Below are 27,410 nucleotides of genomic sequence, written 5' to 3'. Positions count from 1 at the left end.
CACATATTGTATTCTGGACACAAAACAGACATGGCCCTGCCCTCAGGAAGTTCACTGTGTCATGGGAGAGCCAGACAATAAATAAGCATGCACTTAATAAACTCAATAATAGCCCTGGGAGAGGGTCGGGGAGGCATCAACGGAGTGCTGGTTGAACAGCAAGCACAGAGAGGAAAGGGCCTATATTTAGAGAGCTAAGAGCCCCTTGCCTAGGAGATGAGATTTACACTGAGATCTGAAACTGAGAAACTAAATGTGCGAAGAATGGCAGAGGAGCCTTCAGGGGAAAGGGAACAGCAGGTGTGAAAGCCTCCAATTAGGGGAAAGATTTGTTTCTATGAATGTTCACAAGGCCAAGATGGTTGGTATGGAGTACACCAAAGGGAGGTAGGTAGATAGGGAAATGGCACTTATAGTCTAGGGAAAGGAGGAATATTATTGTGTGGGTGTATTTATTTCTGAAAGGCAATGAACAATTACAGTTTTATGATTTTATGACACCTGGACTCAGAATTCTGGTAACAAAGGGAGCAGGCAAGACTTGGCCTAAATAGATTTGGTGCTGGTTACTCCATTATTCCATTACCACCCTCCTTTTTTCTTCTAAAGCTGGGCTTCCAATATTTTCTCGAGATGAACAACTTTTCTTTCTCCAGATCCTCTGGTTCCCCAGGAAGACAGAGAACTTGGAGTTCTTTGACAGCTCAGCCCAACCAGTGTTGGTGGGACCCCCTTTCATGGCAACTTTTGACTGTTGCAGGTTGGCCCACTTTGCACCATCCCCTCATGAGAAGGAGTAAAATTTGGTGGCCATGAACAGGTGAGAAAGAATAAGGACAACAAAATGTTAGAGTCAAGAGCTCCCAACCGCAAGTGACAGCAGGGTACCCTGGAAGTGGCGTGAGAGCCTGTGTGCTGTCACTATGTGAGGCAGCCTTTCCTCCATCTACCACAAGCACTACACCAAATTTCAGAAGGGGAAAAAGAACAACCTAATGGTGAGCTGATGAGCTGATCAATATTCTTAGTTTACCTCTTTAGCTACAGGGCCCAAATTGAAAACAGGACTGTGAGAATCTCAAAGGGCTGCCACCGTGGCACGTCCCTGCCCCCTGAGGAGCAGTGGCTTCTTGCCAAGTATTGCTGCAGAAGTTTGGGGGCACCCACCTGGGACAGCAGGGTGCTCCTGCTGCTTGAACACTTACAGATCTGTGGGGGCTGCTTCAAGAGCCACCAGTATGAGGCCTGGTTAGAACTTTAACCCTCATAAACACCCCCCATCTCCACCCTGGATTAGAATGGGGAGCCAGGGGCCAATCCTGTTGTTTCTAGAATCACTGTGGTCAATAATACAACTTCTCAGCAAGAATATGGGAGATTTATACATGAATGGATGGGTAAATCATGAACAGAGTCATCATTATCAGTGAACTAGCACTTACTATGTTTATGTGTTCTATACCAAGCCCTTTAAGGCTCAACCTCGTGAGGTACATACTGATTATCCCCATTTTACAGATCATCAGTAGGGTTTCTTTTAATAAGCATTGCTACACTTAATTAACATGTGATGGAAATTTCATCCAAATTCTGGAGGTTTCTATGAAACTAATCAGTGTTAATCCAGGAGAGTGGAAAGAGACCTGGGGGTTGGGAGACCTGAACTCCAGCCTTAATTATCCACTAGCTGTTATGAGCCCTTGGCTCCTCCGGGCCTCAGTTTCTCACCATTAAAAGTAGACATGTTAGACATTAATCCCTAAGGATTCCTGGTTCTGACGGCAGACCCTTAATGTTGGCATCCTCTGTTATGTCTACCTCATATTTCAGTCCGTCCTCTGCACATGGCCGTCTCTGCACTGGCTTGAGCACAGAGTTGGAGAGGGAAAACCGACTTCCTTTACAGAAGCTACACTGGACTTGGTGGCAACAGGGCCATCTTGACTCTTCACCATCAGTCTCCTTCTGCATTTGCTCTGCACAAAGCTGACCAGGTTAGTCCCGCCCTACATAGGAGGCATAAATCCAGTAGTGATGACCTCTCCTTCAGAATTCAGATTGTTTAATAAGTGTAATTTGAATTGGAGTATCTGATTCCCAACTGCTATCGAACAACTACTCCATTCTTTCAGTCATTCTTTCTTTAATTCACTCAACAGAAACTTTTTTTTTTTTAAGATTTTATGTATTTATTTGACACGGAGAGAGAGAGAGAGCACAAGCAGGGGGAGCTGTGGGCTCCCCGCTGAATAGGAAGCCCAATGCGATTTGGAACTTGATTCTAGGACCCTGGGATCATGACCTGAGCCGAAGGCAGGTGTTTAATCGACTGAGCCACCCAGGCACGCCAAAACGAAACTAAGGTGAAGAAGACAAACAGCTGGGCTGGTTTTCTCAGATAAAGAGGCAAAAACAAGCATGTAGCACCCTTTCAGGTGGTGGTTAGTGCTATGCTGAAAAAATAAAGCAGGGTAAGGGATAAAGGATAAAGAATGATGGATATATTGGACTCTTTGGGGAGACTTTTTTTAGATTTGGGAAGGAGTTGCAGGCGAAGCCTCTGTATAGAGATAACATTTGAGCAAAGACCTGAAGAAAGACAGAGCTAACCAGGTGAAGGTCCAGAGAAGTGTGTTTTGGGAGGAAGGGACAAACAACAACATATCATGGTTCTGAGGTGGCAATGAGGATGGTATACCTGAGGACAAGAGGCTAGTGTGTTTGCATCTTGGTGGTGGCCTTCCATCTGAGAGATGACGGCCTTCCTTCCTACCCTGACTTGTCACAGGTTGGCAAATAAAAGTATGAGCTGCAGGGAAGGAATCGCACACAGTGTGACTTTAAAGATGACAAGATATGTGCCAAGACAGCCAGGCCTACCCTCTGACATTTTCAGAACCTGGAGCAAGGGCAATTAAAAGATCAAATACTATATGTCTAAATATTTAAAAATTATAAAGCAAGCTAACAAGCGGCTATATGACATATGCTCATTCTCTTATCTTGACAAGTATGTCTTCATAACAACCTGGAAGTTCAAAATGAAATGTATAATTTTTGGAGTCCTAGCCCCCAGGCCCTGGGCTTGTCCCCTTTTCTCTTCCGACCTACCAGCTGCATCCAGTGAAGCAAGCAGGCTTCCCATGTACAGGTGGTCAGCCTAGCTTTCCTGTCCAAGCTCCAGCAATATCCCAACACAAACAGCTGCCCCTCAGGCCTAGAGATCTGTATACCATAGAGGGACTGACATGGGAAGAAGCCCACCCAAGTCCTAGAAGCAGGAGCAGGATGTTGGGCAAGGAATTCTGAAGCTCCAAGGGGGTGTAGAGGGGGCTGAACAGGTTCCAGGGGGCCTGCAGCTGGTCCAAATGGGGCCATCTGAAGCCAGGGACCAAGGCAGGGAATACCTTATTGCTCAAATATAGGGTGACACCATAGGTAGTTTTTGAATAATTAAGGTTAAAACCAGCATTCTTTGTGCAGAAACAAGCTGGAGACCAACAAATGAGGACTGTGGTCAATGGGCTGTCGTTGGGCTAAACCTCTGGGACAAGAGTGAGGAAGAGTTGATAGATATCTTGACTTTTTAACCTGGGGATTTTACGAGTTTCTTATATTTTCTGTGTTTATTTCTTCTTTGTTCTCTTGACATTGATAGTCAACTCTTTGAAAGCTCCATTCAGTCTTGGCTAAGGAAATCCAGGGAAAGGGTTCAATCTTTGCATGAGCCAGAATATTTAAGGGAACAACACACCTGGAGGACAGCAGAAACTCAACTGAGAGAACTCAAAGAAGTAGGCACACACCCTCCCCCTCCACACACGCTCCTAAAAATTTTCTTTCCAGAGCCAACTTTGGAAGTTCTTTCTGAGTAAGAAAAGGAACCCCTTAGTGCAACAAAACTGTGCAAGGCTCCCAGTGCCTGTTCGCTCTCTCAGTAACAGAACCCCTTGCCATCACCTGCAACATGACCACCCAGTACAAAGATACTGGTTCCCATCCTTCCTTATAGCTAGCTGTTATTTTTTTTTTAATTTTATTTATTTGCCAGAGAGAGAGAGCACAAGCAGGGGGAGTGGCAGGCAGAGGGAGAAGCAGGCTCCCCACTGAGCAAGGAGCCTGATGCAGGACTCGATCCCAAGGCCCTGGGATCATGACGTGAGCCAAAGGCAGATGCTTAACCAACTGAGCCACCCAGGCATCCCTAGCTGTGATTTTCTGACCAAGTTCTAGTCAATGGGATTGGGTGGAAGGGATGTGTACAACTTCTGGCTTGTTCTTTTTAAAGCAAGAAGGATCCCCTCCTCTTCCCCCTTCTTCTTTCCTTCTGGCTAGAATGTGAGCCATCCTGAACAACACGGACAAGGGGGACACTCTAGTAGCTGGTGAATTCTCATCCCAACAAACACAGTACTTTTACTGCCTCTCAGAGGGAATGATTTTCACAAGTTTAGGTCCCCTGTATAAAGAACTTCCTTTTATTTGCCTTCAACATTGTGGGTTGTCTCCTAATTCACGTTTACTTTCTTGTAACTGTCCTGAATTGTATAGATTTTTTTTAAAAGATTTTATTTATTTATTTGACAGAGATAGAGACAGCCAGCGAGAGAGGGAACACAAGCAGGGGGAGTGGGAGAGGAAGAAGCAGGCTCATAGCAGAGGAGCCTGATGTGGGGCTCGATCCCACAACGCCGGGATCACGCCCTGAGCCGAAGGCAGACGCTTAACCGCTGTGCCACCCAGGCGCCCCATGAATTGTATAGATTTTGATCACATCACTCCTCAGCACGTGTCTTTCTAGGATGAAATCCTCCGAGTTTTAGTCTGACCTCATCCAGAATGCCTCCACATTTCCTCAAATTCAGTAACTTCAGTTTTATTCTCTGCTTTCAGTTAAATGGTACCATAGGCTATTGTCTTCAGGCTGGTAATCCAGACTGGAACCTACAAATGTTTATTGAATTAAATTAACTTGAATTGAACATCAAACAGGAGCTTCTCTTTAAAGACAGCATGAACTAAGTTCAAGCTTCCAGACTTCATAGCCCCGGCTTTCAGGTTCTAACCCAAGTAGACAACATGAAGCCATGGAAGAAATGAAGACTTGGAGAGGATTCCTTTGCAGGAACACTCTTCCTCTTCTGTCCCCATCTCACCTCAATCTCCTGGCCAGTTCCTATGTACCATTGAGGTACATATCACTTCCCAGACTCCAAGACCAAGTTGGTTTCTCCTCTGATATTATCTCATGGCTTCTAGTACTTGTTTTTATTATTATTATTATTATTATTGTTATTGTTATTATACACACTCATGTTTGTATTTGTTTCTCTGCTGTCTTTCTTCATCAACTCTAAAGGCATGATATACCCATTATATCCACAAGTCTCAGCCCAATGCTTGGCTCTTAGCCAATGCTCAATAACAATTTGGCAGATGAATGAGTGAATGGTCAGTGAATAGATGAGCAATGAATAGCATTGTCCTTGACTCCTCTCTCTCATAGGGATGAGAGCAAATTCTAGGCTCTCCCTAAGAAATATTTCTAGATTCCAATCACTTATCACTTCTTCCACTGCTCTCATTCTCATCCAGGCAAACAACATTTCTCCCTTGGGTTATTGCATTAGGCTCCTAACTGGCCTCTGTGTTTCCACTTCCCTCCTCCTCTCCCCCAACACACACCAGTCTTGCAGTACGAATGCGAGGAAGTCATTGGTGAGGGCCATGTTGAAGATAGCAGTTTTGCCGCATCTAAAGCAGGGAAGCCATGGAGAGTCCTTTGTGTTTTAACTAGTTCAGATAAACACTACAGTTCTCAGTCTGCGCTGAAGTAGGTATGGCCATATAACAAGTTTTGGTCACTGCCCTGTGAGAAGAAGTAACAGATGCATTTTTGAGCCTTGCTCTTAAAAGAGACCGGGGCTCTGATGGTGAGTTTTCCTCATCATCTCCCTTTCCAGCTGCCTAAAGTACACAGGTGATGGCAGGAACTGGAACAGCCTTTTCAGACCACAAGACAGAAGCCAAATGTTAGGAAGGCAGAACAACAATAAAGAAGCCTGGGTTCCTAACCCTTTGGAGCTTCTGTATCAGCCTTGGAATGTGAGCCTTGGAATGTCAGAATAAAATTCCATGTTTTCGAAGCTACTTTAAGTTGGGGTCTTTGTTATAGAAGCCTAATATGTATCCTAACTAATACATACTCCCCTCCCTATTGCTGTCACTTCATGGGAAGTAAAAAAAAAAAGATTATGCCAGGAAAATGTATATGGAAAAGTCAATATCCCTCCTGATGGGTGATGTGGGAGACCTCTTGAAAATTAACGGAGTGGAGGAGAATAAACCCTTGTTCTGAAGCAACCAGGGAAGAACTAGCTCCTGCCTCAAAAGACTCTCTGGTTCTGTATGTTAGCATTTTGGGAAAGCTCGGGAGGGGAAGGAAGGCAGCTCTACGTCTTGGTCTCAGTCCGTAATGTGAACAATTCCTTTGGGGGGGGGTGAAGAAGAGAATTAGCTTAAGCTCTGGATTTTGGGGATTTAGTGGGCTTAAGCAGACTTAATCACTCTTCACCCCCTGTCATCCCAGTGTGTGATTTTAATCACAGTCACTTGCATCTCCATCCAGGGCCAGGTCTGAGTATTTATGACACACCATGGGGTGACGCCGCTGCCCTCCCCAGCCAGAGTGTCCCTGCCCAGGCCTGCATCTGGGCAAGAGCTGCCCACCAACGAAGTAGGTTTCCTGGCAAGAATCTGCAATATGGGACAATTTTATAGAGATTTGGATTAATATCAACCATATTTGGGTCAGATGGAAGATAGGAATTTGTTACAAATTTGTTAGACTGGGAGCGCCTGGGTGGCTCAGTCAGTTTAGTGCCTGCCTTCAGCTCAGATCATGATCCCTGGGTCCTGGGATCAAGCCCCGCGTTGGGCTCCCTGCTCAGTGGGGAGTGTGCTTCTCCCTCCTTCCCTCCTTTCCCCTTGTGCTCTCTCTCTCTCAAATAAATAATAACATCTTAAAAAAAAGAGAAACCTTTAAAACAAAACAAAACAAAAACCAAAAAAACAAATTTGTTAGACTGCATGCATCTTCTCACCAGTTGTTTTCTTGGAACTTACTGGTTGACAATTTATTTTTGATTTTTGACTTACCTCTTCCCTAGATGCAGATTTATTGATAGAACTCCTCTGGAGATTTACATTATTTCTTCTCTGAAAGTCTTAATCACAAACATTAAAGGCTCATCTAGATACTACTCTTTCATAAACTAGGGCTCCCGAACCCCCTGAAGTTGTTTGCAAATACATGTATTTTCGTGGGAGGAGGGTCACAGCTTTCATCAGATTCTCAAAGGGAATCTGTGACTCCCCAAGGGAAAAAACTCTTTTAAGTGCAAGAGTTTCCACCAGAACAAGTGATGTTGATTAGGGAAGCAGTAATTTGGGATAGTAGTGATTTACCTCCAAACTGTCCTCTCCCAAGCCTCCTACTGCCGTCAGAAAGATACGGAAATCGTTCATCTAGCCAACTTGCCTCTCCTTGAATTCCTGTTCTAAAATGGGAACATTCTATAGAGGATATTACATTAGCTCCTAACACCAAAGAAACTTGTTTTATCAAATTATTTTCTTCCTTAGGATCCCAGCTTCCTGGGTGGGGAAGGTGGGAGGCTCAGAGGACATAAGATAGACTGACCTACTTCCCAGGTTTTTCTCTGCTTCCCAAAAGGTGCAATGCGTAGTGGCCACAGGCCACGAATGGCTAAATAATTTAATGCAGGGCATGCTGAACTGTAAGCTCCACTAGGCCAAGGATCTGCCTGTCTGTTCATTTCTCGCTTACCGGGGCCGAACTCAATGCCTAGCACATAGTAGATGCTCAGTAAATATTGGTTGGATGAATAAGGGAAAGTGTGTCAGCTACCTCATTGTCATGTTGTATGGATAACGCGTGCTTCCTTGTCCAATTCAGAATGGTTCCAAATGATAAAACTGAATCAAGGAGAGGGTTAACAATCTAATTCGAAATAAAGACGGAGGTATCACCACATCTGGATATTGGCAACGTGCATGCGTACGTACACACCTTGCTATAAAGAAGGAATTCATAGGCTGTCCTCAACCTAATAAACCTGAAAGGTCAGGGCTACCCATTTAGGAAACCTTTGGAATAATCTATTGAAGGCTTTTTTCCTATGAGGTGGTGAAAACAGTGTTGTTGCCTCGTCAGTACTTTCATAAAGTTTGGGAAATGACGTGGAGAGAATGAGAACCCCCAAGGCCCTTCCGTGCCAGGGCTCTAAGCCGGGCTGAAGACGCAACGTTTGCGGCGCGCTGACGCCTCCCGCCGTGCTGTGCTCCTGCGTCTGAGCACCTGTTTGTTGTGACTCGCTCTTTCCCCGTGGAACTCAACATCCCTGGGAGAGGGCTTCCACCTGCGCCCAGAGATCCCCTGGCCTGCCCCTCAGCACCGGCCGGGTCAGAGGCTTCTCGCTCCGACCCGCTCCTCCGTCGGCCGGTGTCCTCGAAGTTGTTTGCGCAGACCCGGTTCCCGACGCGGAATTGCCGGGCGCCCCCACACCCGGCGCGGTCGCCCCGGGTCCGAGGGAGGAGGCCGCGCGGCTGGCGCTGCGCCCCCTGGGGGCCGGGCGGGACAGGCCCGGGTGCCCCTCGGGGACCTGCGGGACGGCGCGATGGCGTGAAGGCTCGGCGGCGGCCACTTCGGGCGGGCGGGGGGCCTGCAGAGGAGTTGGGCTATTTTGTAACTGCACCATCCACCCAAGCCTCATTACCACCTCTTAATGAGACCCCTTTACTCCGTGACGTGCAACCGCTCCATCTCATTAAGGAAATCGCTCTTCAATGCTGATTATTTTATTTGCAGCCATAATTATATTTCTTTCGGCTAAATCACGGTTTAATCGAGCCCACATGGAGGGCAGCAGCACTAATTACGGCGGGGGATGCGGCGGCGGCCTGGGCTCAAACACAACAACTTATTACTTCTAATTCCCCAACTGTCACCAAATCACCTGCACGAAACAAGAATCTAATTTGTTAAGCTGGCATGTCTGCAGATGGAAGATCGATCTTCTCTGTAGATTTCTCTAATTGAGTGAATATAGACGCCCGGAATTAGCCGCACTCGGGCTGCGGGGAGGGGGCAAGGGAAGGGGAGTAGAGAGAAAGGAGAGGGAGGAGGGAGGGATAAGAAAGCAGAGAAGAAGGGGAATAGAGAAAAGGGGAGAAAGAAAGAGAAATGGGGAGAAAAGGGAAATAAAGAGGACACGAAGGACGGAGGCAAAGAGGGAGAGCGGAAAGAGAATGAGAGGAAAGAGTGGGAAGATGAAAAGGCAGAAAAGAAAGAAAAGGGAAAGGAGGAAGAGAGATTAAAGGGAAGAGGAAGAAAACGAGCGAGAAAAGAGGAAAAAGGAAGAGCAAAGGCAGAATGATAATGAAAGAAGGAAAAAACAGGGAAAGAGTAAATTCTCTTTGAAGAAGGCTCATTACCTATAGAATTCTATCTCCCTCCCCTACTCCACCCCCAAAGTGTAAAGTAGCCAGAGAAACCTAACCCCGGTGTCAGTCGTAAGCTGGGACTAACTGCTTACGAAAAGGAAAAGGTTGAGACGGAGGAGCCCTGCGGGGAGCGAGGGGGGAGGGGCGGGCGCCGGCGGCTCCAAGAATGGCTTACAGAATTACATTTATTTTTCTTGTGATTTTATTAAAAGTCACTCCTCAGCTCCAGAATGCGTGAAAATATCTACTTTCCACTCAGATACACCGCATTAACTTGTTGGAGGCGAATTTGTTTGTTTGTCTATTTTATTTATTTGCTAGATAAGATTGATGCAGTCTTATTAGCGCTATATCTAGTTATAGAAAGAGATAAGGATGAAATGTTTTTCTTTTTATTCCAATTACTAGCCTTGTCACCTAACTGAATAACTGATATATGATTATTTATCCTGAGTAAATAGAAATCAGAAAAGCAGCGAACTTAACACATACAAATAAAATTTCTATGTCGCTTATTGTATTCCATGTGGCTAATTGGGGCCATTAAAATTACAGGGCTAAAGGCAAAAAAAAAAAAAGAGAGATACGGAATCAGGGGGCGTGTTCTGATCCGTCATTGTTTTGTGTAGAGCTTTCTGCGTTGAGGGCCGCTGATGGTAATTGTTAGAAGGCAAGGATAGAAAAAAAATAAGCAAGGGACAGGCCCCAGGGCCCACGAAGGGTCACGCAGGTGGACAGCATGCTTATAGTTTGCAAACTCGGATGTATGGGAAACTGTTTATTGCAGGGGGAAAAAAATTATGTGGAGCTCCTGCATCGCCACAGGCTTCCAGGAAGGGTAGGAAATCAGATTCTTTCCGGGCGAGTTTTCCGCTGCTCCGTCGCTCCTGGCACATCCCTGCGGTTCGGGTGAGCAGGCAGGGGACACATACTGCTCACACAAGCGCTCACAGAAGTACACGCGTCACGAACACGCAGCCCCCGCTCCCAGCGCTTAAAAAAAAAAAAAAAAGGAGAAGAAGCCTGGAGTGTGGGTTCTTGGCTTTTAGTTCACAGTCTGGGGAGCCCGGGGCCTGTTTGCAAAGAGTTTTTGCGGCCCTGGGCGCCCGCAGAGACATCAAAGGGACAGCCGTGGCTGAGAGCTGCCCAGAGTCTCTACGCTACCGGCCTAGGGAGGCCTGGAGCATGCAAGTTTGGGCTGGCCCCAAGCCAGATTGGCTAGGGGTTAAAGGCGCTCACTTTGCCGCTCCCCCCCCCCGCCCCAGAGCCGCCGACGGAAGGCGAGCCGAGGGGGCTTTTGCAGTGGCCAGGCAGGATCACTCAGCCAAAGCCTCTTTGGCTGTGGTCTCTTTTGCGGGGAACCTCAAGAGAGTTCTTTTATGCAGAGAAGTGTGGAAGTGCCTGTCACCCTTTCCCAGAGACTTGGCTGCCCTCCCAGATCTCCTTCCTTCCATTCACCCCACCCTCAAATCGAGTCCCTTCAAATGAACCATACATCAAGCAGTCCCAAACTCCAGCGTGGGGACATGTGGACCACTGACCCCTGTCCCCGACGGGGGTGGGGCGTTGAGGTTTGGGGCTGGGGGGAGCTTCCATTCTAGCACCTGGGGTAAGATATAGGAGAAAGTGGTCACCATTGTTTCAGACATAGTGGACTGGAGAGCTTCCTGTTTCTTTTTTTCTCGAGGATTTGCCCCCCACCCTTTATTCTTTTTGAGGTTCTAAGGTAGGGCCGAGAAACGCGATCTGATTTGCCACTGCGTTTGGGTTATTGCATATCTGGAAAAGTAAACAGGATTGTTCAAGTCACTTGATTTGTTTTCTGTAAGCAAATAATACCCAAAAGCATGGCTGTAATTTACCACGAATTAAAATTGATTCTTTTCATCAGGCAAGAAAATAGGAAAATGTGAGATCGTTAATTATTGAGGGAGGCGCTCCTCATTAAAGGGAACAATGTTACAATTCAGCATTTAATAGCAGGAATGTGAATAATAACGCGCCATATTTCAGCCCACTGTCTGTAAAGAAAAGAGAGCAGTTTACAAACAACCCAAGCAGCCGAAAGTTACGTTTAATAAACACCCAAGGTTTCTGTAAGTGGAATGAACAATCAGGGAGCTGGGCACACTACCCAATTCTCCAGGAGCACCTAGTATAAATTTTTATTCTTTCCGTCTTTCTGTCTCTACAAAAGATTCACAATGAGCACAGAAATACAATTAGAGAGAAAATCAGAATTACAAACCTAATTAGCATAAATCCATCGTTCGGGCACTTGCTGCCAGGATCTCCCACCCCATTCACCTTCCCATCCAACTATACTGTATTTCTAAATTTTTCTCTGGACCAGGAGGGCAAAGCAGGAGGAGAGACACCGATTTGGTAGTCGCTGTGCTTGTAGTTTTCATAATCGGCCATCAAGGTTTTTATTTAATATATATACATATACCCCAGTAAGCCCATTCTCTCAAAACTACAAAGTTCTTGGGCTCGGTCTGGGCGATCGTCAGGTCGGGAGCGAGAGCGGGTTCCCTGGCCTTTAAATGCTCTTTGCGCTTCGTTAAAAAGGAGAAGGGGAAAAGAGGAGAAAGAAAAAAAAATGATTTCCCTGTGCATCGCCCCTTGGCAGGCTCTTGTACAAAATTCAATCTCTGTTTTTTATGAGAAGTAAACTGTCTAAATAAATTTTATTAGGGGCAACCAATATATTTTCTGGTAGTTCCCTTTGTTCCACTTCTACGTGTGTGTAACAATCTAAAACCTATTTATTGAGGAAAAATCACTGGATCCGTCATAGAAAATCCTTTTACTTTGCTTTGAAGTGATTTCTGAAGACATTCTTGTCATTCCGAAGATTTGGGGGCCATTGCGCTAAAGCCTCGCCTTGTTAGGGACTTCAGTTCCCATGATCATGTGGGAAATGCCTTAAATTATCAATAGCAATGGGCCTGACCGGCACTTTCCCGGCTGCCCCAGGAACGTGGGAAGATGACGGGGAATAAAACTCTGGTAAATACATCTCAGGCGCTGCCCAGGTGGATTCAGACATTGGCCAGAACGAGCTGCCGAGAGGGAACCGGGCGCGGGGACGAGCATTTTACATCCAGACTATTGTCGTTTTCCTCGCCACGCCTGCTGGCAGCCGGCTCTTGACATCCGGCTCCAGCTCGCACTCTCCCCACCTCGACGCCCCCACACCCACCCCCCGTCACCCCNACATCTCAGGCGCTGCCCAGGTGGATTCAGACATTGGCCAGAACGAGCTGCCGAGAGGGAACCGGGCGCGGGGACGAGCATTTTACATCCAGACTATTGTCGTTTTCCTCGCCACGCCTGCTGGCAGCCGGCTCTTGACATCCGGCTCCAGCTCGCTTTCTTCTTTTTTTCCTTTCCTTTATCCGCCCCCCCCCCAGATGCTTATGCTCTGAAGTCTTGGAAGAAATGATTTAGTTTGTTTATACTGCTATAAAAATCAAGACCAATAGAAAAGTCATAAAATGAAGCGGGCTATCAATCACGCCGCAACATTGTTATTCAGTGGTTACTAACAGAGATGGATAATCCTTTGATTTCGTCCCATTGTTATTACTCTGATGTGTCTTCACATTAACTATTACACATTTATTTATCGACCTGAAAGATACAACAAAACAGAATATACGAGCGAGTGCGTGTGGGAGGACGCTGCACGCCCCGCGGCTGTTCTGGGAGTGGCTGTGGGAGGAGGACGAGAGCGTCTGTGTGAACACCAGAGTGGACTCGGGCCCCGCGCCCTTCTCTCCCCACGTCGCGGCCTCTCCTCCCTCCCTCCAGACACGGTGCACCGCCAAGGCAAACCGGGCCTCCACGGACGTGCCTGTTTGGAGGAGCAGGGTCAGCTCCCAGGCCCCCTCTCTCGCTCTGACACTTCTGCCCACCTCTGCCCCTGCGTTCCGGTCTTGGAACCCCTGCAAGTCCCTCCCAGGTGAACACAACCCCCTGCGAATCCCCGGGAACGTGCAGCCAGGTGCGCACTTGAGAGCCACGTCCAGAGCGCACGCCGCCCCGCCCCAGGCCGCCGTCTGGCCTCTCGCCGCGAGCGCCTGGCGCTGTCGCTTCTGGATTTGGGGTTTTGTTTGGGGAAGGGGAAGGTTTTCCAGGAGGGACTTTATTTGCTTTCCGTGTAGGCATTCTCCTTCCAACCAAGCCTTTCTCGAAAGGACACTAGGTGTCTGCGGAACACCCTGGTGGCTTCCGAGCATGCCGCTGCCACCCGGGCTCCGCCGAGCTGCTGCCTTCGTTCCCGGCGCCCCAGCCCCACACAGGCGGCGTTGGCGTCAGTTGCGTCGGCCGCTGAAGCTCAGCCAGGCCCAGAGCTTCTGGGGAAGCGGTCTCCGCAGCTTGGAAGGAACCGTTGTGTCTGATGCCCGGCATTCACGCGTGTGTGCATGTGTGTGCGCGCGCACGTGTGTGTGCATGGGAGGAAGGGAGCAGACTGCAGAAGAGAAGGAGGAGGAAGCTAAACTGCCCCAGAGTTCGCCTTGCTGCCTCCTTTGTCTCCTTGCTCGGTCCCTGTCACACATACAGCTAAGGACACACACACACACACACACACACACACACACACACCCCCATTCCTCTAGCATCTGCTCTCAGGCAGCATTTCCAATGTTTTGTGTAAGTCAATTGGACGGCGAACAAAAAAAGCCATTTGCTCGGTATTATTTAAAACAGACTTCATAGGACCACCCTTTTGTGGAAGCTTTATTTGCACTAAATGAATAATCTTAATTGCATCACTCTCGAATTAAAAATCAATGTTAATCAAGTTGAGAGTAGTAAATATCACTTTTCATTGTGCCTGGGTAGAGGGCATTTTTCTTGTGTTGCAAATAAAAATACAAGTCAAATAACTTTAAAAGGGCATTATGTTCTGCTACAAATACAATTGAAACGGATTGTTTAGGAGCAGATCAGAAATGGTACAGAATTTTGCACTTAATTTCCTCAGTTATCATTTACAATAAGAACCTCTGGGCTTGACAGCCAAGTCTAAACAGTAGTAAATTAGTACAAATTTATACTGATTTTACTCTAATAATCGTAATAAAAGCTTATAGATTTGGCACTAATTACATAAATGCCTAATGATCTTGAAAATTACTCTGGTTAGAAATATATTACTAATCTAAACTTTGTTGTTGGCTGGTTCTGAAAAATCAGAACATTAGAGATGGTTCGCTTCACTTGTGCAAAGCACTTTAAATTCTTCAAGTAGTTTAACATATTCAAGAAGAAAATAAAGAGCATTTAACTTTATTTACAGCCATAAGTGGAATTGGGAACCGAGCTGAACTTCGAAACTTTGACTAAAAGAGCAGGATGTGGACCAGGATGCGAGCGTGGGCCGGGCAGAGGAGTGGGAGCCCGGCGGGAAGGGGGCAGATTGCACCAATCGACCCTCCACGCGGGGCCTGGAAGCTGACTGCGGGCCCTGGAAGCGCCGCGGGGGAGTCGACTCCTTTTTTCCTCCTCAGGCCTACTGAGGGGGTGGTACTCTTTAGGCCCGGGGTCCCAGCCAGGGCATCTGTACCGTAGGCTCATGCCTGCCAGGCGGCAGCGCAGTCTAGGCGCAGTCCAGAGGCCGCGCCGTGCCCCGGTTGCGCTGCGTATTCGCAGGCCCGAGCCCGCTGCAGGCCAGTGTTGCCCAGAGCGCGCGGGCGGGAGGGACTCTCGGGTCACGCGGGGGTCAAGCCCTGCTCTGTCCTCTGCACTGCCTCGGGCCCGGGAAGATCCTAGTCTTCAGACACTGAGCTGCACCTTGGAGGGAACAGGGACAAGGAAAAGGAGAGGAGAAAATCGCGGGGAAGAATTGACGGAGGCCGGGCCCCGAAGCCCGGGGCGAGGCCGAGGCGGCCTCCGCTGCTTTAGTTGCTGCTCGCGGCTGGAGCTGCCAGGGCTGCCGCCACCGCCTCCTCCGGGCGGGCGCGGGCGGGCGGGCGGAGTGGGGGACTCTCCAGCGCTGACATTTGCAGGCTGCCCTCCTGATTGGTCCCCTTGCCGAGCTGCTCACGGGTTCATTCAACTGTTAAGCACCTCCCCGTCTCTCTAAAGGACATTATAATGCAAGAAGCCCCCTTTTTAACCACAAACCGAATTTTCTTTCATTTAGGTGATCTATATATATCTATATCGTATAGCTTATAGCTTATATCTATTTTAAATAACTTAAAGCCGCTAAAATTTGGGGGGGAACAGCTTTCGCCCTGGAGCGGTGCGCGATGCTGTCTCACGCCGACCTCCTGGACGCCAGGCTAGGTGAGTGCGCGCCTCTCGCCCGGGCAGCCAGGAGAAGCCGGGGCAGGAAATTGTCAATTTGTTCCTTATTTTACCTTAATGCGCCCTAAATGGACTAATTTCTTTAAAAGTAATTGTGCTGCATTAAAGTTTAATTTGATTTAACATCGTCTTTTTAAAAAAATCTATGGAATATGTAGATCCAAAAAAGGACTAGGGAAATGTTGTTACTTTTTGTTTTTCCTTTTTCCCCCTTCCTCTCTCTCCTTATTATTATTAATTTTTTTTTGAAAGGCGATTTACCCTGAGATAATTTGTTAGGAGGTGTTTTTTCTTTCTCTCTTTTCCCCTCCTGTTTGCTTTGATTTGGGATTTTTTTTCCTCCTTTTTCCCTCTTCGTATCTTCTCTCCCCATTACCTCCTTCTCTACCCCTCAACTAAGTATGGTTGAATTTGTAAAAATCTGGCATAAATGAGAAGCAGCTGCAGTCGAGGCGGATTTTCTAAGTGTGTTCATTGAGAAAGGAGAAAAGCCAAATTCATCTCCATAGGCATCCCCGCCTGCAAGGGACTCGGCATTGCCAATGGCTGAGAGGAACGCGCCTTTTATTTTTCCGGAAAGAAAAGTTGAATTCTCTAAAGTTTGATTCACTGTACTGTCTATAGAGTTTACTTGTTTCCTTAATGCGGTCTGGGTTGCTGGGCTCTGGGTTTCCGGTTTGGGAATCTTTGGTGATGGATGTGACTCCATTTTCCAAACACTTTCTCTGATTTGAGGGAGAGGCGGAGCTGATTTGGGTTGATTTCAGAGGGTGGAAGGCTTGGAGAATTATTCATCTTCCAAAAGTGAGAGGGAATCGGCTGAGGGCCGGAGGTAGAGTTCGCTAAGCTGCCTTAAGCGCAGGTGGGGCAGCAACCAAGGAATCGTTTAATTTTCTTTCTTTCTTTTCTCCCCCCGCCCAACCCCAACCCGGTCCAAGGATCTGCTTTAGCGTTCCCGGGGCTACAGGGGCACGGTTCATGAAAGGGACTCGGAGGCATGTTTCTTTTCCGGGTCTGGGAGTGTTCCATTGCGGGAGATCGGAAAGCATGTGTTGTTTACTACAGGAGCTAGCTGCCGAGAGAGGGGAAAGGGCCGGGAGATGGTATTCCAACCTGGCTGTCCAAATTCTGGGGAAGCCAGCTGAGCATCCCGGGAGTTTCCTCCGTAGAGCGAACGTGGGCGCGGAGGGAGCCGAGGATGGGGCTGAAGGAGGACCGCGCAGTGAGGACAGTCCCTCCTGGCACCGCCAGGAAAGTAGTGACCGCGATCCCCTTGCCTCCTCAGGTATGAAAGATGCTGCCGAGCTCCTGGGCCACCGGGAGGCGGTGAAGTGTAGGCTGGGCGTGGGGGGCTCCGACCCTGGGGGCCATCCGGGGGACCTGGCGCCCAACTCCGACCCAGTCGAGGGAGCCACTCTGCTGCCCGGGGAGGACATCACTACAGTGGGCTCTACGCCGGCCTCGCTGGCGGTGAGTGCAAAGGACCCGGACAAACAGCCGGGGCCCCAAGGCGGCCCGAACCCCAGCCAAGCCGGCCAGCAGCAGGGCCAGCAGAAGCAGAAGCGCCACCGGACGCGCTTCACGCCCGCGCAGCTCAACGAGTTGGAGAGGAGCTTCGCGAAGACCCACTACCCCGACATCTTTATGCGCGAGGAGCTGGCGCTGCGTATCGGGCTGACGGAGTCCCGAGTGCAGGTACGCCGGGCTTGGGCGCGAGGGCAGCAGACAAGGAGGGGCGGGAGGGTTGGGGCAAAAGAAGTGGGGTCTTTTCCTTGCCGGGATCCTGGGCTTGCGCTTTGGCTGCCTGTGAGCTCCATGGACAAGCAGGGCCTCCATCTCCCATCAGTATAGCCACATTCCCACAGAAATGCCTCAAAAGCGAAGCCGGCGTTGTTCGACTGTAAGGTCGTCTGGTTCGTCTTGACTGAGAAGGGAAGCTCCGCACCTCCCAGCCTCTGCGTCTCCCTGGCGGCTAAGCTGAGCGCGCACCTCCACTCCAGCTCGAGTTATTGACAAGTATTTCATTACCCCCTAATGAGTTTATGTAAGGCGTCTGGATAAATGGGGGAATGCAACAATTATACAGAAAACTTGAAAAGGGAGAAAATAAGACATAATGGCACGTTAAAAAAAAAATCCACACCTGGATTTCACGGCGTAGCTTTATTCTCCTGAATATCTCCCTTCCGCCGCTTTCAGGCAAAATAGCCCTAGCTCTGATGTTTGCAAAGGTTTTGAACTCTGATGTCAGTCTACCAGCGAGTGCACTGAAAGCGGCAGAAGAGATTCCCTGCAGTCTGTGAGCCCTGGTTTTCCCCTAAGGAAACTGGGGAGTGGGATGAAGGCTGTTATAGATATCCGAACTGAAGGAGGGACATTTAGGGCAGGAAGGATTGACAGGCAGTAGACGAAATCATTACTGACCCCTTGTTCTCGTCCAACCACCCTCCAAGTTGTAAAGTAATATAACTTATAAAATCACACCTATAACTTTTCTGAAAATGGGGGAATAAGAGTATAAGCCCAGCGAATCTCAGATTTTTTTTTTTGCTTTTTAAAAGAATGAAAACAATATATGTGATATTTTATAGACAAGCGCTGGAGGTGAAATTCCAAGGCCCGAAGTTAGCCTTGAGCTATCCAGGGTTCTGAAAACCTTCCTTTCCTGTTTCTGACGTGGTATTTTCTCTCTGTCATGCTGGGTGTCAACTACGGCTCTAGGTGCTTTAACAAATTAAGTTTAAAGATCTCAGTTATTTTACATTCGATCTAAGACGTAAGAGACAAGTGTCCGTAATCACAGGGTTGAATGTTTCTGTCTTTGTGCGACATTTTAAAGATAGTCTAACCTGGAAGAATAACATATGCTTCTGTTCTAAATAGTCATCAAATGAATATCATCATTGGGGACTTAAAGTGGTCAGATTAATATAGAAATAATCAAGGTATAATATAGATTAACATTTTTACCCAATATAAGTCTGGGTGGTTTCATTAGTGGACTTTGGAAACCCTGAACCATGGGCCATTGAAATTAAACACCCAAAGAGTGTTAATTGCATTGCGCAGATATATATTATACATGCTTTTAAAATATTTTACCTACCTCCTCTTTTTAAATCTGAAGTTGCGTCCAAACCTTAACAGAAATACACAATTTCAATGCTTCCATTACTGCTAATGATAATACTGGCTTGTTAAAATTTTGTAGGTTCAAAATTCATAAAGTTGCTTTTTGTCCCTCAAGAGAAATAGTACTAATAATTTTTGTTTTAAAGAGTAAAATGCTGTTGCTTAACCTAGACATAGGGGTAATTAGTTTAAATTAAAATAGAACTTAGAATCACAAATAAAATATAATTGGACAACTGACTTTATGAAAAAAGAAAATGAGGTCTATTAAACTTTATTAGGTCTTCCAAAGGTTAATGGCAGTGATTCTTTTAATAGAAAAAGTTGTAAATGAAATAAAATACAAACTATGTAATAGAAAGTTATTTTCAAAAAGTACACAAAAGAATAATCAAGAAGAAAAAGACAAAGTACTTTAATTGTTCTAGCATAATGTTCAACAAAAGATAATAGCTTGAGGCTGCTGATAGGAACAATTTAATAGAATGGCAATTTCAATATTTTTAAAAATAATGTTTCATAGTTTAAAAAGTAATCAGAGCAACATAACCTTCTTAATTAACATTTCAGAATGATTAACATTATGTAATGTAATGCAAAAATAATTTATGGAAAATGTATTTACTTCACAATTCACTGTACCATTGCTCCTTGACCAAATTCAAATTAAATAGTAATTGGTTTATGTTCTTATATGATGAGTCCTTCATAGTTTTCTTTATAGTTAACAGATTGCCACACATTCTTTTCAGTATGTGGGCCACTGCACTGATTAAAAATGATCTAAACATTTAATTTATTACAACTGTATGTCTTTAAAGATGCTTTTTAATTCTACACTAACTGATCCAACATGCTTATTTTTATCTATATCTGGTATATATCATACTTTTAAGTATTTATTAAAGCACCTCTACTTACATGGAGGCCAATTCCATGTCTGATATCGCTCCCTTTTTCTGGCTAGTGTAATAAAACCATTCCTTTTATAGCATGCCATTATTAGAAACCAATTTCAGAATTATTTATAACCTGGAATGGCTTATTAAGCAGCAATGCGAGAATCATGCAAATTACGCGATCAAATGCAATATAATAAGCATAATCATTAGTCTCTAGCACGGATTAATTAACTTTCAATATTTTATTTACATAAAAACCAAATCAGTGAAATAACTTCTGCACAGTCAGGCTTGCCTTTCAATATTTTATACGAACAAAAATAATGTGCTGTAATTCCATTGACCGTGTCCCCCAGAATGGCCCTGTCACCTGCCACATCTTAATAGGGGGACAAGCTGAGAGTATTTTCTAGTTTTCTAATGGAATGAGAAATTGCATTTTCTTCCTCTCCCAGCACTATTAAAGTGTAATGAATTCGGCCCAGAGTTCACGGCTGGCTGATCGAAATGAACCTGAGATCTCGGCTTTAATACAGCTCCCCAGATTTCCTCCCAAATCTTCACATTAATCATTTGCTGGATTCCAATGAGATCTTCATAAAGCATTTGCTTTGAGGGGGAAAAAAAGTAATATTCTCTCTTTCTCCCTCTCTTTCTCTATTTCTGAGCCATTTATAGTTGGGGAATTAAACGGGCTATATATTTTAAAATACATTTACAGTATGTCTATATTACTGTAACAGCAGATATCATGAAAGTGGATTTTTAAATTCCAACCTCCATTAGATTCTCACTGTTGTATTAAGCATTTTCTGAGAAGAGCTGCATTTCAAACTGAGTACAAAGTTGGCCCGTGGCTGCGGTTAATATATTTTCTGGAGTTGTCATCTGTGCATTCTCAAAATCTCCCTTAGGTTTTGCCTGCATTTTAATCCGTCATGCTCTAGTTTTCAAGTGGAAACATTCACATTTTAAAAACATATGCATCATAGCTTGGAACGGAGGTGTTCAGACCCCATGCAGGTTTTTTTTTTTTTCCCAACCCCAGTAAGCCATGAAACATAAAAAATTTTGTAGCCATCATTTGACTACTAACCCTCAAACATAATTGAGCACGATTTTTCGATTATTCCTATAATATTTAGTTCTTTACAGCTGTTCTTTTCCACCTGTGCCTGAGGTTCAGAAACCTTTCTAGCGGGTGTGTTTTCCACTGAAACTCTATGGGGCAATCTTGCCCCCTCTTCTTTCTTTCTGCTGCTTCTCTTCCCACTCCCCCACAGATGTCTTCCATCCTTCTCCCCCACTGCCCGTTCCTAACATTCAAACATTTTGGGATTCAGTGACACTTTGCAGGATGTTAGGAACCAGTCTTTACAGATACCTTTCAAAATACATCTGGGTGTGGAGTGTGAGATAGGACCGTTTGGACATAGACACTGTCCCTGTCTAGGCCGTTCACTCTACCTCTCCCCATTCCAGACCTGTGGCCACAGGTCTCCTCCCTGTGCTTTCCTTGGCTCCTGCAGGCTACTCTCAGCTTGAGGCCACTAACAGCTCAATTCTCGGCCGGCGGCATTGATTCCAGTTACTAGCAAGGGCCCTGCAGCCTCATTAATCCGTCATGCCACCAACTCGAGGGGCTTTAGCAAGTAAGGGACCTGGCAACTTTATACAGTCCGGAACTTGGGGTAGGCAGAAACATGGCAAATGGGGTAGAAATCAGAGAACGATAGTATGGTGGGCAATGGCGCCAGTATGGTAGCAGTAGCAAGGCCAGGCCCGATCCAAAGACCGGTGATAATTCTAGATTGCAATGCCGTTCACACTGTTAAGTGTAGAGTGTCTCCATTTGCACGGGTGTAACACGCCTCTGTGAATAGCTGGCTCACCGACAACGGGTCAGGTACGTCCATACTCATGATCCTTTATCTTGCAGAATAAACACTAAATATTAGCTTGCATTAACGGATGAATGACCTTTTGGTCACGAATATGGTCAAATTGCATTTGCCAAATTCTAAGAGGAAACTCAACCAGTACCTGAGCTGTGTCTCGCATCATTTATATTTGCGCATAGTAAACCTCTGAGTAGATGTTAAACTGCAAACCTGCCAAGTAGGCATGCTGCAAATTATTATTATTATTTTAAATATCAAAGTCAAATATAGGGAGACAGGCGGCTACCTTGGTCAGGCAGCTTACTTGACATCTTTCAGAAGAAACTTTCCTTCCCCTGTGGTAATGAATATGACATTAATAGGCAAATTTGTCTGGTAAGTTCAGAAACTCGGGGTTATTGTGAATAAAGAACGAGTGGAAGGTTTGTTTTATTTGGTTATATTTTATCAAACACATCTCCTTTAAAAAGATATGTGGCTATTGGGTCTACGCAAACTTAAATTTGATTCATTACCAGTGTGAGCTTTAAACGTGACCTTTAATTTGTATCCAGAAAATTTGCTTTCAGTTCATAGATGAAACGGATGAAACAGAGAGGGGGGACTTGAGGAATTGGAGGTCTTGTAGTCTCGGGTCCTCAGTAAGTTCCTGAAAATAGCCTGGCAGGCCTCAGGGCTCAGGTCTCTGGCAGCAGGTTCCAGCGTATCTGCACAGCTCAGATAAAAGGTGCCCTTAGAGGGGTTTGAGAATGAGGCAGGGAGACTTGTGGCAGTAGCACCAGTCGCTACGAATCACAAGTCACGGTGGCGACCCAAACAACACCGTAGCTCAGTGCAGCTCGCTTCCCCACATGGATCACTATATTAACCTCTCCGCTCTGTCATCCGTGGCGTTAGGGGTTTTCCTTTGTCTTTCGATTTTGAAACTGGCTATGTCATCCACAGCCTTTCATCAATTTCCAAATTTCCAGCGTTTCTGAAAATTCTATACCCCATCAGTGTTATAAGGCACGCTATTAAGCCACATGGGTACACATGTTTATCTTCATTTGTACACCTGTGGGTCCAATTTTGACACATGCCTGCCTGCAGACCTGTGCATCTAAGCGGTGCGCAGAATGTGCCAGCGTGCAGGGGCGTGGTGAACACTGCACGCGGTGGTATGTTTGCACCGAGTGTAAGCGCTCCAGGGCACTACCGCTCAGGGGCCTGGAAGCTGGCGCTTGCTGAGTGCAGGGCGCGCCAGTTGTCTCCAGCTGACCGAGAACCGCGATCTCCAGCGGGGCGCGGGGGAGCGTTGGGTCGAAGGCACTTGTTCCACCTGGGGCAGGGTCTGACGCAGGTTTCTCAGGCTCAAGCCCCCGCCCCTCCGGGCCAGTCGACTTGCTAATAGCGCTTGCCTGTCTCCCGCCCCGCCCGCTCCAGGTCTGGTTCCAGAACCGGCGCGCTAAGTGGAAGAAGCGCAAGAAGACCACCAACGTGTTCCGCGCGCCGGGCACGCTGCTGCCCACGCCAGGCCTGCCTCAGTTTCCGTCAGCCGCCGCCGCGGCCGCCGCCGCCATGGGCGACAGCCTGTGCTCTTTCCACGCCAACGACACCCGCTGGGCGGCGGCCGCCATGCCGGGCGTGTCACAGCTACCGCTGCCGCCGGCTCTGGGCAGGCAGCAAGCCATGGCGCAGTCGCTGTCCCAGTGCAGCCTGGCGGCCGGGCCGCCGCCCAACTCCATGGGCCTGTCCAACAGCCTGGCGGGCTCCAACGGCGCGGGGCTGCAGTCGCACCTTTACCAGCCCGCCTTCCCCGGCATGGTGCCCGCCTCCCTCCCCGGCCCCAGCAACGTCTCCGGCTCGCCCCAGCTCTGCAGCTCCCCGGACAGCAGCGACGTGTGGCGGGGCACGAGCATCGCCTCCCTCCGCCGCAAGGCGCTAGAGCACACAGTCTCCATGAGCTTCACTTAATGCAGCCGCGCCCAGCCCGCTCCGCCCCCGGCGCCGCCCCCAGGGCCGCCCCGAGGTCCTTCGGCGCGCGCCCGGGCTCCCGCTCCCTGCCCGGGCCCCTGCCCCGGCGCCCTGCCCCATCCCCGCCCGACCTCCGCCACTTGTCGTTTTGTTCTCTCCTCTCTCGTTCGCTCTCTCGGGCTCACCCCAAGCCCCAGCCCGCGAGGCCTCCCCTCCGCCTGATTTCGCTCGCCCCGGTCCCCTCCCCCCGCCCCCTCAGCTCCTCTTCCCGTCTCCCCTAATCTTCCCTGACCCCCTTCCGCCGCGCCTCACCCCACCCTTTCCGACTACCCCCGGCCACCCGGCTCGCACGTAGCGTGCTCGCGCCCGCCTCCCAGCCTTCCGACTGGCGGCATTTTCACCCATACCTTCAACACGACGCCTACGACCCCCTAGCTCGCCGCCTCCCCTCCCGTCCCTTCTTTACCCGCACCTCACGCCCCTCCTCCCGCGCCCTGCAAAAAGCATCCTTCCCGCCATTTTACTTACCAGGGAGTCGACTCAGGATCTGAAATCAGACACCAATGGACTGGTTTGTGGGCAGAAACACACACACTCGCACTCTGGCTCACTCTCAGACACTACGTACACTCGCACACACACAAACACAGTGCACCTAGGTCACACACGGACGTGTTCAAGGGACAGCACAATGTTAGGGATTTTCGTCTTAAGGAGGACAAGCATCTGCTACAACCGCCTCATCTGAGGGCCCAACTGATACAATTTGATTTATCCCTGTATTCTTTCTCCGAACTCCTCTTTTTCTTTCCTCTCCACCACCCTGCCCTTGCCCCATCCACCCAGTCACAACCACGCAGCCCTGTATTGGCTTGCAAAAGAACGCTTTTATTTTGTCTCACTTTTATTTTCTTAAGCACAACTGTGTGAGGTTTTTGAAGGGAAGGCTTCTCAGGAGGAACATGCCAGTGGATTGGGTGGCTTGAGTAGATTAAGCAGTCATGTGATGAAGAAGAGGTGATTTTACCCATTTTGATAAGTCTTTCTAAGGAAGAATAAAGTAAACGTAAGAAAATTTTCCTTTTATAAAAGTAAAAGCCACATCTCTTTTCTGGATCCTTCAGGACTGGGGTTTGTTTGCTTCCTTTTCCGTTTCTCTCTCCTCGCTGCTCTGTGCCCTAGGTTGTTTTGTGGTCGTCCTGTCGTCCCTCGTGGCCCTCGGCCACCGCCCTGGCCCTTGCTGGCTGCCTATGGGTGCACTCGGACATCTACAACCCTGCAACTTTGTACAGAGAAACACAGTCAGCTCTTTCTGCATGTGCTGGTCAAATCCAAACCCAGAGAACAGAAGCGCTTTCGAAGAATGAACAAACATGTGAAATAGGATGTTTTGTGTAGATAAAGCATTCTTGTTACATACTGGTCAATTTGTGATATGTTTTAACTTATTGTCTGTGCTTATTTATGGAATTTGGTTTTCTTAATAAATGTTTGAGCTAATATAAAGCATATTATTTGACTTTTCCGGACAAGTTTATATCAAGTTAAATGTAAATGGTTAAAATAAAATCATTTTCAGTATGTGATATGGAGAATGATGGGTTTTGCTGTGACTGAATTTCAGGAGAGGGTCTCATGGGGGGAGGAGAAGAGAGCTCAACCCGGCATGGGATCCCAGAGTTTGGGACCGGCAGCCCTCCAGCAGCCTGGGGATCAGTTTCCGTGTTGCACTGCAGCTGGAGCAGCGCTCCCACACAGCGTCTGGTCGAGGAGGCCTGGCCTCAAATCACGCAGTGCGCAGGCCGGAAGTGAGAAGGCCATTGGGTGAGGGCCTCACGGGAGCTCGAGGCCTCGCGAGGCTTTGGGCTGCTCCGGGCCTAGGGAGCCCGAGATGGGCTTCAGGGCGCAGCTGCAGGCACTAAACGCAGGGCTGGAGGGTTGATAAGCTGGCTTTCCTCGGGCAGAGGAGTGGAGAGTGCCTCTGGTCCGGCTGCGTGCGTGTGATGGGAAGGCTGTAGGCAATAGGAAGGACCATAGTGAAGGAAACGTGGAGACCGGGAGCTCTGCCCTCGTGAGTCACCCAAAGTCCCGTCTGGCCTCAGGTACACACTGGATGTGAAAGGGCCTGGGTGGAGGGAGGTGGGGGTGGGGGAAGGTAGTGCTTTCCTTTCCTAGGCCCTAGGTCTCCTGGCCTTCTCAAAGAGGCCACCGGGGGCCCTTTGTGTCCTCAGGATCTAGGCTTGGCAGTGGGACCTCCCAAGCGGAGGGAAACTACACATCTGAAAACGAGCGCCCTGGACGACCTGGCTTTGTTTGGTGCCTCTCAGGTTTTGCCTCCTCTGAAGACTCTCATTTTCTCAGGGCCCTTACTTGGTGCGAGATAGCCACGTGCTCGGGGAACATCCCCACTCTAACTAGTAGTGAAAATTGCTGTTTCTTTGGTAGTCTGGGAGGGAAAGCTGTGGGTGTGTTTTAAACTTGGAGGCAAATCAATATCACATGCTTTCTTTGGAACACTAATCAAAATCGATCTTGTGGTTTAAAATTTCAGGGTCATTATAGGCATTGAGAATGCACCCATTCCCATGGGAAGATTTCTCATTTGGTTGCCACTGAGTATAAATCCTAAAAAGACCCTTGCCCTAGAATATAGTTTTGTACCACTGGGTCTACGTGTGAATTTTAGGAACTACTGTAATTGTTACTCAACTAAGAGCACAATGGAGTCTCCTCGAAGGCAAGGACAAAAAGGCATGATTTTCTATGATAAAGAAAAATTATATCTTCATGTTACCTTAGGAATTAGAGGTAAAATTGGTGGGTGGGTTCACAGAATATTTCAATTATTCATTTTCTAAAGGGTATTTTTAATATAAGGTTAAGATATTAAAGGAGATAATAACACGCTCATTTGGGATTTCATATAAAAATGGAACATTTCTGTATTTTAGAATTCTAGAATTTAGCAGCATAATAACCACATTTCTGAACTGTCTGTAGATGAAAAACACGTTTTCTTGTTTTTACATTTCATCATATTCTCTCTTGTCTTAACGTGGTGCTTTTTTTTTTTTTAAATTGAAATCGTAGCTACTGTAATCTCAAGTCACATTTAAGAGATCAGTACAAATTACAGATTGCTTTACCAGTGAGCATGGAAGGTTGTTTACAAGGATGCTAATTTTACAGCTTTTTTATGCTGCTATAAAGCATAACTTTATGATGTAGGAATGCAATAAAGGATGCTAAATGGAATCTTTAAAAACTGTATTTCTCAAAGGCAAGGGAAATCTTTCATTTGAAAAAAAAAATGGGCCAACTCAGAACACTGATGAGAAGTTACAAATCAACTGAAGTGATGGATGTTTTCAAAGATACTTATATTTCATAATATAGTGGTTATTTATCAATATTATAATGAAAGCGTACAGAGTTTTTCCCTTGACCTGACTTTAGAATAATATTTGTTTCTATAGCAATAGAGTTCTGTATTGAGAATCCTGAATATTTTAATGTCGTATATGCTATTAGCATAAGGGAAGGCAACCTGGTCCAAATTGTTAAAGTTGGCAGTTTCGCAAAGATAAAAATGAGAGAATGAGAACCTTAATCATAAGCCTGAAAGAGTTCTGCATTTTGAGTGAGGAAAAAACCCCTAAAAACAAAATAATGC

The 27,410-nt window shown here is 47.1% G+C and overlaps 1 protein-coding gene across 1 annotated transcript; it reads left to right on the top strand.

Moving 5' to 3' along the window:
- The first annotated feature begins 729 nt into the window (after positions 1-729).
- On the top strand, positions 730-24,824 carry OTP (orthopedia homeobox). Its single transcript, XM_034656406.1, has 4 exons — positions 730-820; positions 1,831-1,994; positions 17,132-17,541; positions 23,207-24,824. The coding sequence occupies exons 3-4, from the start codon at positions 17,134-17,136 to the stop codon at positions 23,735-23,737; spliced, it is 939 nt and encodes a 312-aa protein (XP_034512297.1). The 5' UTR covers positions 730-820; positions 1,831-1,994; positions 17,132-17,133; the 3' UTR covers positions 23,738-24,824.
- The last annotated feature ends 2,586 nt before the right edge of the window (positions 24,825-27,410 follow it).

This window comes from Ailuropoda melanoleuca, chromosome 3 (genome assembly GCF_002007445.2).
Source record: "Ailuropoda melanoleuca isolate Jingjing chromosome 3, ASM200744v2, whole genome shotgun sequence".
Taxonomy (NCBI): domain Eukaryota; kingdom Metazoa; phylum Chordata; class Mammalia; order Carnivora; family Ursidae; genus Ailuropoda; species Ailuropoda melanoleuca.
This window is presented reverse-complemented; position numbering and strand designations above follow the sequence as displayed.